General features: G+C 38.4%; 1 protein-coding gene across 1 annotated transcript in view; it reads left to right on the top strand.

Annotated features, from left to right (window-relative positions):
• The window catches only part of CEP192 (centrosomal protein 192), a 137,062-nt gene that overhangs the window by 98,268 nt on the left and 24,526 nt on the right, over nt 1–14,268 (top strand). Inside the window, exons 30-35 of the mRNA XM_040619614.1 lie at nt 846–936; nt 1,089–1,265; nt 5,835–6,095; nt 6,345–6,460; nt 7,978–8,087; nt 11,389–11,539. Coding sequence (XP_040475548.1) covers nt 846–936; nt 1,089–1,265; nt 5,835–6,095; nt 6,345–6,460; nt 7,978–8,087; nt 11,389–11,539 — 906 coding nt within the window. The remainder of the gene's footprint in view (nt 1–845; nt 937–1,088; nt 1,266–5,834; nt 6,096–6,344; nt 6,461–7,977; nt 8,088–11,388; nt 11,540–14,268) is intronic.

Genomic DNA, 14,268 nt, shown 5'->3' with positions numbered 1-14,268 from the left:
GAATAAATAAATAAAATCTTTAAAAAAAAAAAAAAGGAATTCTGTTTTTCAGTAAATCTTTCCCAGTCAGTGTTCCTGTGAATGCTTTTCTCGGGTACTCTGATAGTGGAAGGTCTTAGATTTTATTCTGAGGTTAAGCTCAGCAACCGTTCCCCTTTATCCCCAGTGGGACAAGACATAGACCACAGTTTAAATAATGTAACTGCCAATATTCAAAATTTGAATAAAATGGAGATTTACTCATGATTTTCTATTCTCCCAATGAAGAGAGGATTCATGTATTTTCAAAGATTGAAGGATTTTTTTTTTACCACTAGCCAGCTGTTATTCCTAAGTCAATTGTACTTGCATATTATAACTTTTTTAAAGTATGGTTAATTCAATGTACTGTTTAAAAGAGTAATTTGTACAAATGAGTCTCTTAGAGTGAAAAATATAAGCAGTGTGCCTGGGACTCCTTGTTCCCGTGAAAGCTTGGAATTCAAGCTAAGCACGGTATTGACTTAGCAACTTAATGATTTTGTTAATCTGGATTTTCATTTGATTGTTTTACAAGACAGATAAGACTTATATGTATAGTATAAATAATAAGGTCCGCTAAGGAGCTATAATAGGAGGATGATTAAACCAAAGAGTTTCTCTGACCAGGTGAGTATGTTTTGAGTATGTTTTCAGAAATGTGGAATCTTAGGACTGTTGGAGATACCTTTCCGGGCTGCTAATAAGTGGCATATGTAATGCAGTCCATCTCTAAACAGTGCGGTCAGTTTTAATTGGCTTTGGTTTTATAGTTGCAGCAGTATCCACAGCGGAAATCTACATTTACAATGTGTAATTGTTTCTAGGCTTCAGAAGCTAGCTTTACGGAATAATTGTACATCTACAACCCAGCATCTGCGACTGCTCATTAGAGGACAAGACCAGGACTGCTTTCAGGTTTGTAGAGTACATGGTGCTGTTCCGTGTTCTTTTAGACCACTTACATGTGTAGACCACAGTGTGCTGCTTCAACTTGGAAGCTTTGGGTTGGGTGTAGTTTGATTCGGGCTCCTGCTTTATTGTATATGGTGATTGTTTTTAAATTGTAGCTTCAGCACACTTTTGGTTCAGAAGAACGACTAACCAGTAACTGTGAGATTAGAATGCGTCCAAAAGAAGACATTCACATCTCTGTGTTATTTGCACCTACTCGATTATCTTGTATGTTGGCTAAACTAGAAATTAAACAACTGGGAATTCGATCACAACCGGGCATTAAGTTCTCGGTAAGATGATTTTATTGCTTTTTTCCTCCCATGGAGTTTCTTACGTGTTGTCACTATTTGTTTAATATTGGTAAATTATGTATACTCTGCTTTTTATAAGTCAGAATAGGTGATTGCCTCGCTTCACAAACAAGTTAGGGAGTAATTAATGTACTTTGCACAAGTGTTGTGTTATGAAAGCAGTCTCCATAGTATTCCTGTAGGAAGCTGTCTCTTCTCATGCCTTTAAGTTTCATTTCAGTTTAGAATTTTGAAATGTACCCAACTTTACAGGAACACATGTTTTGGTGAAACCAGATCAAACTGCTTAAGTTACTGACTTTCCAAGTAAATTGTGTTCTTTCAATTCAGCAAAATACCTATTGACACCGTTTACTAGACTCTGTTCCAGAACTAGGGATACAAAGACGAGAGCTTTTTATATTTTGTTTCTTCCCAACATAATTTTTAAAAAGGCTTTCAACTCATTTCTTTAGATATATTTAGAGCAGTGAGAGATAAAGGTGGTAAATCATTGAGAAAAGAAAGGATGGGGTGGTCAAACACACACTCTGTAAAAGTGCATACCTTAAAACTACACAGTTTTTGGCTCTGGGGCTACAACTAAAATGTTGGTCCGTTTTCTAGTGTTAGAGAAGGAATGTAATGAATTACAATATTAGCAATGCTTAAAAGGTAGGGTTTTTTTGTTGTTGTTGTTTTGTTTTTTTTGAGAGAGAGAGAGAGAGAGTGAACAGGGAGGGGGGATGGGAAGAGGGAGAGGGAGAAAGAATCCCAACACGGGGCTTGATCTCATAACCCTGAGATCATGACCTGAGCCGAAATCAAGAGTTGGACCCTTAACTGACTGAGCCACCCAGGTACCCCCGAAACGGTTTTTTAAACAGTTGATCTTAATGGCAAATCTAGCTTTGTTTGATGCTGAAGCTTGACATATTCTCTGTGGAGCTCTTCACTTGGCCCCATGAGCTGTGGTGGGCAAAATTGTTTAAAGATATAAGTGGTCAGGTGCCTGGCTGGCTCGGTCATCAGTAGAGCATGTGACTCTCAATCTTGGGATTCTGAGTTTTAGACCCACGTTGGGGTAGGGTTTACTTTAAAAAAAAAAAAAAGGGGGCTGTCAGTGGTCGTCTTTAGGAAGAACATTCTTCTACGTGAGACGAGGGCACAATGCTGAAGTACCACATATCCTGACAGTCTGGTTTCAAGTAAGAATCAAGTAGTTTGTGGAGAGGACCAGATGGGCTGTGTCTTTCAGACTATGCTGAGTATATTTCCATTAGTTTCACGTTGACTAGACAAGGTGTTAAGATTATTCTTAAGTAAGAATTTCTGGAGAACTAATAATTCCCTGGTGATTTAGGGCAGGACCATTTGATTTGACAGTCACCAAGCAGAAGTTCAGGCTGATGTCCCCTTAAAACAAACCAGGATCCTAGGGGAGTCTGCCTGCGTAGATGCCTGTCCTCTCAGAGGTGGTCTGAATGGGGACCTGAAGTACACAGATGAATATGGCTTTATTAACCTGACAAGAAGGCTTGGACCAGCAGCACTGCTGTATGTTTGTGGAGATGAGGAACCTGGTACCGTGGTGGAAGAGCACTTAACTCTAGTGATGAGATTGGGAGTAGCCCTGCCTCTCTTCTTCACACTCACTCCGGATCAATCTCCACTTGCCGTGCTTCACTCATTTATCTTCCTGGTTTGGTTCTGAGAAACAAGTGAAATTATGCTTTGTGTACCATAAAGCATTATGGGACTGCAATAAAGACACATTTAGTGCATGCTGAGTATATGTCGGGCACTGTTCTTCATCATCCCTGCATGAATTATCACACTTGATCTTCAAAACAACTGAGATAATACCACTGCCTCCATGCCATACATAAGGAAACAAACCTAGAGAGCTGCTTGCCATGATCTTGCATCTTACAAGGCAGTAAGTGGTCCAGGGTTCAAATTCAGACTGCCTGACGGCAAAGCCCGTTTTTATCTATTGTGCAGGCTCTAGGTGTTCATACCACCTCTGCTTTCCAGTCCTATAGAGCAGCACTTCTCAGTCAGAGGCTATTTTACCTTCCAGGGGACTTTTGGCAATACGTGGACACATATTTGGTTGTAACTGTAGGTGGGAAAAGGGTGCAACTGGCATCTAGTGAGTAGAAGCCAGGGGTGCAGCTAAACTCCTGCAAGGCGCAGGATGGCCCCCACCCCAAGGAGTGGTGTAGCTCAGGATGTCCATAGTGCGAGGTTCAGAAACCCCGCCTAGAGCAGTTTTTCCTCTTGAATCTTTGGGTCTGTTAGCATCGGTCAGATTTCATTTCATCATTCCTTAACCTTTTACTCAGCAGTTATTTGCGATTCCTTAGACTTTGAAACACAGGAAGAATACTTATATTGAGTGTTTTCAAAAGTGAACTCTTCCCATTATTTTCTAGTTTCATACATAAAATTTACTGGGAAGTTTCTGTGGAAAGAGAAATTAGAAACAGTTTTGGTTTTCAAAACTACCGAGAGTCACTCTGAATGAGGAAGGATTTGTAGGCGCTTCAGATCTGAAGCACTTTAGAATGCTACCAATCTTTACTCATTTTGGCAAGCCAATACCAGTTTAGGAGGTCCCTAAATTTAATTTTTCAAAGTGTTCTTTTAAGTGTATGACACAACTCAAGCTATTGATGTTTTCAAGTTTGCAAGGCATTCTTTGGAACACATTTTATTTTATTTTATTTATTTTATTTTATTTTTAAAAAGATTTTATTTATTTGAGAGAGAGAGGGCGTGAACAGGGGGAAGCGCAGAGGGAAAGGGAGAAGCAGACTCCCTTCTGAGCAGGGAGCCTGAGCGGGGCTTGATCCCATAGCCCTGAGACCACGATCTGAGCAGATTGCAGACTTTTTTTTTTTTTTAAGATTTTATTTATTTGACAGAGAGAGACAAAGCGAGAGAGGGAACACAAGCAGGGGGAGTGGGAGAGGGAGAAGCAGGCTTCCCACTGAGCAGGGAGCCCGATGCGGGGCTCGATCCCAGGACCCTGGGCTCATGACCCGAGCTGAAGGCAGACGCCTAACGACTGAGCCACCCAGGCGCCCCAGCAGGTTACAGACGTTTAAGCAACTGAGCCACCCACATGCCACTGGAACACAGCTTAATATTAGGAATGATAGATCATTTTTAAAGGAGTGTATTATTTAAAGATATTTTATTTTGTTCTATTTTTTAATTTTTTTTTAAGATTTTATTTGTTTATTTGACGGAGAAAGAGAGTACAAGCAGAGGGAGCAGCAGAGGGAAAGGGAGAAGCAGATTCCCCACTGAGCAGGAAGCCTAACTGGGGGCTTGATCCCAAGACCCTGAGATCATGACCTGAGCCGAAGGCAGATGCTTAACCGACTGAGCCACCCGGGCACCCCTATTTATTTGTTTTAGAGAGAGAGAAAGAGAGCACACATGCATGAGCTGGGGGAGGGAGCAGGAGAGAGAGAGAATCTCAGGCAGACTCCCCACTGAGCTCGGAGCTGGATCCCAGGATCCTGAGATCATGACCTGAGCCAAAATCAAGAGTTGGATGCTTAACCGACTGAGCCACCCAGGTGCCCCTTAAAGGAGTGCATGTTAAAGGATATGGAAAGTTTGTTTTCCAGCAGCATACCTATTTTCCTACATTTTTATTTATAGATTTTATTCTCTGAATCCTTGTTTCCTGGTAGTGCTGAACCCTGTGGAAGGAGCCTGGCTTAGAGACAGCACCCGTTGGCACCTAAAGCCTGCCTCCAGTCTGCACTTTGGCTTCCTGCTGGCCAAACTGGCCCCCAGTTAGGCTTCCTGCTCAGTGGGGAATCTGCTTCTCCCTTTCCCTCTGCTGCTCCCTCTGCTTGTACTCTCTTTCTCCGTCAAATAAATAAAATCTTTAAAAAAAAAAATAAAAAATAAAACAAAATAAAAGGGGGTCTGTTCTCTGTGATTTGTTTAAGTTACTGGCTTCTGTTTGGTCCCTTTGGCATACTTCTTTCTCAGTTTGGTAGATCAAAAGCTAACAGGATTATAGAACAATAGATTTTGTTTCACCAATACACTTCATTTTCAAAATTGAGAATTATTGGGAGGTTGGAAGAATCGTATGGTGAACCCTCACATACCCTACCACTTAGATTCTACAGTTAGCATTTTGTTATATCTCTTTGATCACATATCTCACCACCCATCAATTTGTCTCTTTTTTTTTTTATGCATTTCAAAGTAAATTACAAACATCAGTATGTTTCACCCTAAACACTTCTTAAGCAAGTTTATCTATACCATATTCCTTAATCATCTATGCTTGGCTCATATAATAATGAAATAATTTAGCCTATTGGAGGGTAAATAATTTTGCAACTCTTTGATTTGTTTCTGTCCTAAGAGTTCTTTAATATAATGCTGGATTGGAAGTGGGGTAACTAACCAAGGTACACAAAGAATAATAATGGTATTAAATCTGTATGGTTTTTTTTTTTCTGGCTGTAGTTTAATCTTTTGCTTTCTGCTTACATAAAATTAATTTTGGATGTATATATTTTCTCCTTTTAGATACCTTTGTCTGGATATGGAGGAACAAGTAATCTTATTTTGGAAGATGTTAAAAAGTTATCAGACAGTTACATGGTAACAGTGAATGACTTAATACCTGGCAAAGGAAGTAGAATTGTTTTTTCTGTTCATAACACTGGCTCTCGGGCAGCTTTTGTTAAAGCAGTAGGTTTTAAGGATTCTCAGAAAAAAGTTTTGCTGAATCCTAAAGTATTAAGGATTTTTCCAGATAAATTTGTGCTCAAAGAAAAAACACGAAAAGTAAGTATAAGTCTCTGCACTAAAAATATGAACTCATTTTTGGGTTAAATTAAGAATTATGTATTTTATGGCTAAAAACAAGTATTTGAAAGTAATAAAGGAATGGAAATAACTTATCTGATCTTAGAAATGCTGTCATATGCATCCATGTCTGTTGACTGTTTAGGCTCACATGATAGTTAATTCACAATGAAGTGACTTAAGAAAAATATTTAATATTTACTCCTGATTTTTTTTTTTTGGCATCAGGATGTTACTATAATATATAATCCATCAGCCAGAGAGAGCAATTACACAACCACAACAGAACTGTCAACTATATACTTCTTTGGTGGCGATGAAATTTCGAGGCAGCAGTATCGAAGGTAGGTTACTTATCTTAGATGATGTTGGAAACTATTCAGTAGAAATAATGAAGGCTTAAAAATAGTTTGGGATTTGAAAGTTACAGAACATGCTCGGCTACTTATTAGTAAACCGGTGTGAATGGAAACCTTGGTAAAATTTATATAGCTGACAGTCCTCCATGACGTGAGGAAGAAATGCGTGTAGGAAACCCGTCTGCCATTTTTGCATTGTGCCTTTTTTTCTTAACATATGTGTTGTGCCTCTTCTCCTTTATGCAAATAGGCACCTCAGACTTCATAATAGGACGATCTTCCTAATGAGGGTAGGTCAATTTTAGGAGAGATTTAAGAACTACAGAAAGAATATGTTGTGTATAAACACACCTGACTTATTTGTAGTATTTCTGGGAATGTTGTGAATTATTTGAAAGGATTAAGTTGTATTTAGAAATGTGTAGGGTGTTTAACTTGGCTAGCTTAGCACGTGTGCTTCTAGAAAATTTGGTACTTCTAGATACAGTTTAATACACAAAAATGTCAAATTTAGACATTTAGATTTCGGTGTGATTTAAACGTAGGTAACTCTCTTGTATGTTGAATTCAGAGTTCTGGTATTATAAAATTTTGTTTCCTAGCCCGCAGGGCCTGAATATAAAACAAGCGAAGCTCAGAACATTTCGTCCGTCAGTAGGAAACCATTCGCTCGCTGTGGGGGAGGGTTACGTCATATGCCAGTATTTCCTTCTTCCAGCCCTTTGTTCTCGGCTATGTTCTGTTCTGATACATATAGGAAATTGTTTTATTTTTAATCTGTTGAGAATTGTTGGAACATTTAAAAAGAGACTTGAATGATAGGTTGGTACATGATGTTGGAATAGACCCAATGTAAAGAGCTCAACTTTGAACCTGATTTTGTTTCTCAATTAAGTATTTTAGATGTAGAAACTGGCATTTGTAGGAATTAGATTACCAGGTTTGGGGTTTTTTTTCCCCCTTTCTCTCTACTGGGTTATAGAAATCAACACATTGTTTTAGAACTCCTCTTTGCCACATATATATAATAATGAGATTTCCTTTGTTTGTGAACATCTGAGTATTACAGAGAAATTTACATTTCCATTCTCTCAGCTCAGAGATGCTTTAGAAGAGGCCAGGTAAATGCAGTTATATGGCAATTTAAATGTTTCTCTCTGACATCTCTTACTTATATCATGTTCTTGGCATATGATCAAATTCTCACAAATACTGAAAATGTAAGACCTGAAAAGAATCTAATTTTACTCTTTCTACTCTTATTTTAGGGAGCTCCTGTTTTAATGTTAATATTTAACTGAACGTGATGACTGTACTACCATGTATAACTTTGAAGGGAACTTCCAAAACAGATTTTCTTTTAAAAATTACTTATATTAGGATTTAAGACATGAGATCTATATACTAATGCATTATGCATGCTGTTTGGGAGATTTGCCAAATACACTAATGAAAATCTAATTTATGTAAAATCATTTTTGAATAAAAATCTCTATTGGCAGAGCCCTGTCGCATAAACCAGGGATTATAGAACAAGTATTTCCAGAACATAGTGTGCTGCGGCACGTTGACTTTGCGGAAAAATTTCAGGATGAGTTACTAGTAACGGAAGGTAAGAATTTCAACATGTCTATCTACTACAAATGACCCAAAGATTAAGTGAGGTCCGGTGATGTGTTATAGAGAAGAAGAGTAGTAGATTATGGAGTCAGGCTGAGTTCGAGCCACAGTTCTGCTGTATGACTTTGGATGTCCCTGAGATTCAGTTTCCTTTTTCGTAAATGAGAGCTACAATATCTAACTTCTCATCCATAAGGAATCGTGAAGATAAAATGAGAGAGCTTTGCTATATAAATGTTAGATATTATTACTGTATTGTGGCACCTAGTCTATGGATATACTTATAAACAGGAGGAGAATGGTCATTATTAAACTCAAAGTAATGACTATTTAAGATTTAATGACTGCAAACTCGAACTCATTTTAAGATTTCTGTGTCTGCTGTGCAATTTATGGAGGATGTGATGGTGGGGGGAAAAAAAATCCAAAATAGACAGCAGTGAAATAATTCCAGCCTAGATTTTTAGCTCGATTTCAAGCATCTAATGGTGTTTATTACTGATACAAAAAAATATGTATTGAGACATAGAAATTGTGTAAAAATGGGCAGATTTTCACCACAGTTTTCGTTCATAACGGCAAGAAGTTTGAAGTGACCTAAATGTCCAAGAATAGGGCATTGTTTAATTATGTACTAGAATATGTTGAAGCTACTAAAACCATGATATAATTCTATATTAAATGACATGAGAGGGGCGCCTGGGTGGCACAGCAGTTAAGCGTCTGCCTTCGGCTCAGGGTGTGATCCCGGCGTTCTGGGATCGAGTCCCACATCAGGCTCCTCCGCTGGGAGCCTGCTTCTTCCTCTCCGACTTCCCCTGCTTGTGTTCCCTCTCTCGCTGGCTGTCTCTATCTCTGTCAAATAAATAAATAAAATCTTAAAAAAAAAAAAATGACATGAGAAAGCTCTTCATTAATTAAGAAAAATTATTTTAAAGTTTACATATTAAGATCTCATGGTAAAAATAATTGAATACAGCTCCATAGGTAACATTACAGGAGTATACACAGCAGCTGTTGGCAGTTGTTATATTCTGGTAGTAGGATTTCGGGTGGTAATGTTTTTCCCCCCATTTTTGTTATCTAGTTTTTTAATGGTTAAACATATATTGCTTCTAAAATATGAAATGATAAAAGGATATTTATGCCTGTGTAGAGGGAATGTAAAATAGTCTGTGATCTTTTTGGTAATTAGGAGTCTAGATCATCTACTCAAAGGGAAGGTAGGGGTGGATTAGTTAAAAATAGTGAAAAGATTTGAAATGGATCTCGTCAGCAGTTGTGTTAAGGGAGCAGAATATGGATTTGGAATTGAAACAATTCAAGACCCATGTCTGCCACTGCCTGTCCTCTGAACTTTACCTTCCTTCTCTCTTCATTGTAAGAAAGATCCCAATAAATAAAAGAATTAAACCAAATTGTGCTTTATAGATGGAAGCACTTAGTAACATACCACAACAATCCTGAAGACCGTGATTAAAAGTAGGTAACATGAGGTTGTAGTGGTTCAGAAGTTGGCACAGTTGCATGATTCGGCAACATTTCATTTATTGATTGAATGGACATGTATTGAGAGTAGAGGGTACCAGTCTGTAGAGGTGAAAGATGTAGTCCTTGCCCTTTCGGTTCTCACAGACTAAGGGGAGGACCGGTGATTAAAGTGTAGTATGAAAAGGGCCATGGTGGAGCTGTGTTTAGGGATCTGGAGGATATAGGGACGCCTGGGTGGCTCAGTTGGTTGAGTGTCTGCCTTCGGCTCAGGTCACGGTCCCAGGTTCCTGTGCTCGAGTCCCGCATCGGGCTCCCTGTCAGCGGAGAGTCTGCTTCTCCCTCTCCCTCTGTGCTCTCTCTTCCTCTCTTGCTCTCTCTCGTATAAATAAATAAAATCTTAAAGGAAAAAAAAAAGGAATCTGGAGAATATAGAGAAAGGGAACCCCATTTAAAATGAGGTGACTCTTGAGGTATCTTGACGAATGAGGAGAAGTTGACAAGATGGAGAAGATGGGGACCAGAATGGGGACGGATATTCCAAGGAGAGGGAGCTGCATGTACGGAAATTCAAGAAATGTGTTATGTTAAGGGGTGTGTTGACAAACCCAACCAAGAGCTCAAGTAACCTGTCAAGACCACCCCTCTGAGATGGGGTTGAGTTGGGGCTTCAGCTAGGTCACTGGGACACTAGAACACTAGATTCCTTGAGATGGTATAGTTATTGTCCAGATGAAGGGAAGAACCAATTCCACTTTGTTTTGTTTTGGTTAGTATAACAGATCACCTATGGGAATGTTGCAGTTGAACTTTTTACATGGTTATTTTGAATAACATTTGTTTGAACACATTACTATTACAGGTATTTATAATCTTGCTTTTGCAAAATGTGTGATTTGTGGCAAATATTTTCACACTTGATTTAAACTTTTATAGTCTGACATCTTGGTTATTATAAATTTCGGTTTACACGTACCGTGTTCTTTTAAAAATTTTTCATTTAAAAAGTATAATTCTTAATGTCTAATGTGTTACTATTTTTTTAAGTAGGCTCCACACCCAGCATGGAGCCCAATGTGGGGCTTGAATTCATGACCCTGACTGAGATCAAGATCTGAGCTGAGATCAAGAGTCAGACAGATGCTTAACTGACTGAGCCACCCAGGCACCCCTCTTAATGTCTTACTTAAATGTAGAGTACAAGCATGTTCTATAAAATTTCTCGTATATATAAATTCAGGTGGACTAATCTAGAGACGTTCAACTCTAGCACGATTTTATTAATCGCAGTATTTAGTTATATTATTGCCTGATTTCTAGATTTGCTAAAGTTAAATGTCTATGAGACCACCACTTATAAATTGTATATCCTTAACCTCTTTGTGCTTCAGATTACTCATCCTTGAAGTGGAGATAATATATACCTACCTCAAAGAGTTGTTGTGAAAGCCAACCAGCTTAATATGCACGAAGGGATTAGAACAGTACCTGGCCCACAGTCAGCTTGTTGCATATGGAACTTTGAACGTATTCATACTCTAGTGCTCACAACAACCCCTGAGCTAGATTGTTATTTTATAATATTCTTGAGGAGACTAGGGTTTAGAGATGCTAAGTTGCCAAATTCAAGGCCAGAGCCTGAGCTGCCTATAATTTCATGCTAGTCAGTAGTAGTAAATATCATTGTCACTCACTCCCAACCTAAGAAAATAATATTCTGTGGCTGTAAGTGTGTAAGTTATCTGTTATATTGTGGTGTGATTATGGGAAGATTCATGTATTTCAAACATTATTTTCTATTTCAGTGTATGATCTTCCCCAGCGGCCTAATGATATTCAGCTCTTTTATGGAAACATGCGTAAAATTATACTTTCAGTAATTGGAGAATTCAGAGATTCCGTGTGTAGCAGTGAATTCCTTCAGCCTTCTTCCAAAGCTGGCTTAGAATCTGAAAGGTAAAACAGACAAAACATCTTTCACCAGATTTCAAGATAATTTAATTAGAGCTGATCTTTTCTCTGTACTCTTTTGCCTCCCAAAATGTTTATTTCATCTTTATAGTTTAGTTTAAGTTGAAATAATTTCAAATTTACAGAAAAGTTTAAAAATAGAACATATACTACCCTCACTGAGATTCCTCAGTTGCTGACATTTTACCACATTTACCTTATTATTCTTTATGTATACACAACTTTTTTCTGAGTCATTTAAGAGTAAGTTGCGGGCATGATGACCAGTTTGTCCTAATTTTTCTAAAAACACACACCTTCTCCTAAAAAGCTATAGGAAACCCATCAAAATTAGGACCTTAGTATTGTTAAAGTGCTAACATCTAGTCCATAGATTCCATGCAAATTCCCCAGTTCCCTAATAAAGTCCTTTATAGTTAAATCAAAGAAATAAGCAAGAAACTTCCTCGTTGGTCCCGAATCTAATCTGAGATCACACATTACATTTAGTTAGCCTGTCTTCTTTACCCTTTTTCAATATAGAACACTTCCTCGGTCTGTCCATCCTTCTTTCATGACAGAACACAGAGGGGTTGGGTCATCAAATCAGAGCCCCAGAACTAAAGATATTATCCAGAACTAAGAGTTAGTAATAATTTTAGGTGAAAACATGAGGAAATCGGGATTGCTGATGATGCTTTCTAGGCATCTTTTTTTTTTTTTTTTTTTTTTTTTTTTTTTTTTGCAACACTTAATACTCTACTTTGGTTCAAATTTAATGCAAGATCTCGAAGTTGTGCGTGTGATGATACGATGCTTACACAAAAGGGGGCGCTGTTTCAATTACAAAAGCTCTCTATTTTATACTTGTGTAATTACATACATTATGTGATATCTTTTCAACTATGCCACATAAATTCATAAATTTCAGATTTCTTTACCATAACCAATTCTAGACAGACCAGGAACATCCTGTTACAAGCATTCCGTAGAAAAGTAAATTAGTGTGTTTGCTGGGAGATGTCATTAGGAAGATCACGAGGGGATTTGACCAAGTCATCCTTTTTTTTCCTGGGCATTCCCTAGTAAAAGGGAAAAAGGGCTGCAGGCCAGCTGCTAACCCTTTTCATACCAGTGACCTTGATATTTTTGTAGAGTATAGTCCAGTTATTTTATAAATGTCCCTCACGCCACAGAAATGATGCTGTTTTCTCAGTGCATCTTCTCCGGTGGTAAACAATGCTGATTTGTCCCATTACTAGAAATGTTTTTACTGCTTAAAGTGGGGTCTGCCGGTTTCTCTACTGTAGTTAATAAATGTCTTAAAGGGAAATCCTTAGAGATAATGAGTTATCTTATCACACTTGTAGTACCCAGTGATGATTATTGCCTGAATCATATCAGTACTGTCTTATTTACCAAATGGTGATTTTCTGATTCTGTGTTTCTACATTTACTAGTTGTCTTTCCACAATGAGGAAGAGATTTACTTTACCCTCTTTTGTGTACTTACTTGTATCAGGGTGGACTGCTGGATTCAGTATTAATTGGTCGCTTAACCTGGCTCATTATTCACTGGCACAGTGGATATTCTAGGTGTGACGTATACTTTCCCTGTCCCAGGCCTGGAATAGAAGTCCTGATTCCTTTTAGTAGAGAATAGTATTAGAAACCGGGATGTGAGGGGCGCCTGGGTGGCACAGCGGTTGGGCGTCTGCCTTCGGCTCAGGGCGTGATCCCGGCGTTATGGGATCAAGCCCCACATCAGGCTCCTCCGCTATGAGCCTGCTTGTTCCTCTCCCACTCCCCCTGCTTGTGTTGCCTCTCTCACTGGCTGTCTCTATCTCTGTCTAATAAATAAATAAAATCTTTAAAAAAAAAAGAAAGAAACCGGGATGTGAGTAGTAAGTGTGCTGTTGATTTTCAGGTGTTACTACTTCTAGGACCCCTCGTGGACAGAGCTAGGAAATGTATGTATTTGTATATAAATCCACATGTACCCATATCTGTTTCTAAATATGTGGAAATCATGAGTTCACACTGATATTTCCAGTATTGAGAATCCTGGCTTCATCATCCTCAGTACATTTGCATTTACTCAATTCTACTGTTTTTAACCACTCTTCTCATCACATGGGCTGTCTCTGTGGCACAGTGTAGCCAACTCGTACTGACAGAGTTCTCTGAAAGTCTCAGCCACCAACTGAGAGCTAACACACCTACCTAGTGCCTCCAACTCATTCCAGCTTGCCCTCCTCTCTATACTTAAAAAAATAACAAAAAAATAAAAAATCTTATTAGAGTATAACTCATATGCAGTATCCTTTTAGTTTCAGATGTACAGCATATGCATTATGAAGTGGTCCCCACAATAAGTCTAGTTACCATCTGTCACCAAAGTTATTACAATATTATTGACTGTATTCCCTATGCTGTATATTACATCCCCGTAATTTGTTTATTTTATAGCTAGAAGTTTGTACCTCTTAATTCCCTTCACCTATTTCACCCACACCCAGCCCCTCTCCCCGCCTCCTGCAACCACCAGTTTGTTTTCTGTGTCTAAGGGTCTGTTTCTGTTTTGTTTTGTCTGTTCGTTCATTTTGTTTTTTAGATTCCACATATACGTGAAATTATTTAGTATTTGTCTTTCTCTGTCTGACTTAGTTCATTTAGCATAATACCCTCTAGGTGCATGTTGTCACAAATGGTTAGATTTCATTCTTTTTTATGAC

This window comes from Ursus maritimus, unplaced genomic scaffold (assembly GCF_017311325.1).
Source record: "Ursus maritimus isolate PB19 unplaced genomic scaffold, ASM1731132v1 scaffold_33, whole genome shotgun sequence".
In the NCBI taxonomy this organism is placed as follows: domain Eukaryota; kingdom Metazoa; phylum Chordata; class Mammalia; order Carnivora; family Ursidae; genus Ursus; species Ursus maritimus.
Note: the sequence above shows the minus strand (reverse complement) of the source record. Positions and strands in the feature narration are given on the sequence as shown.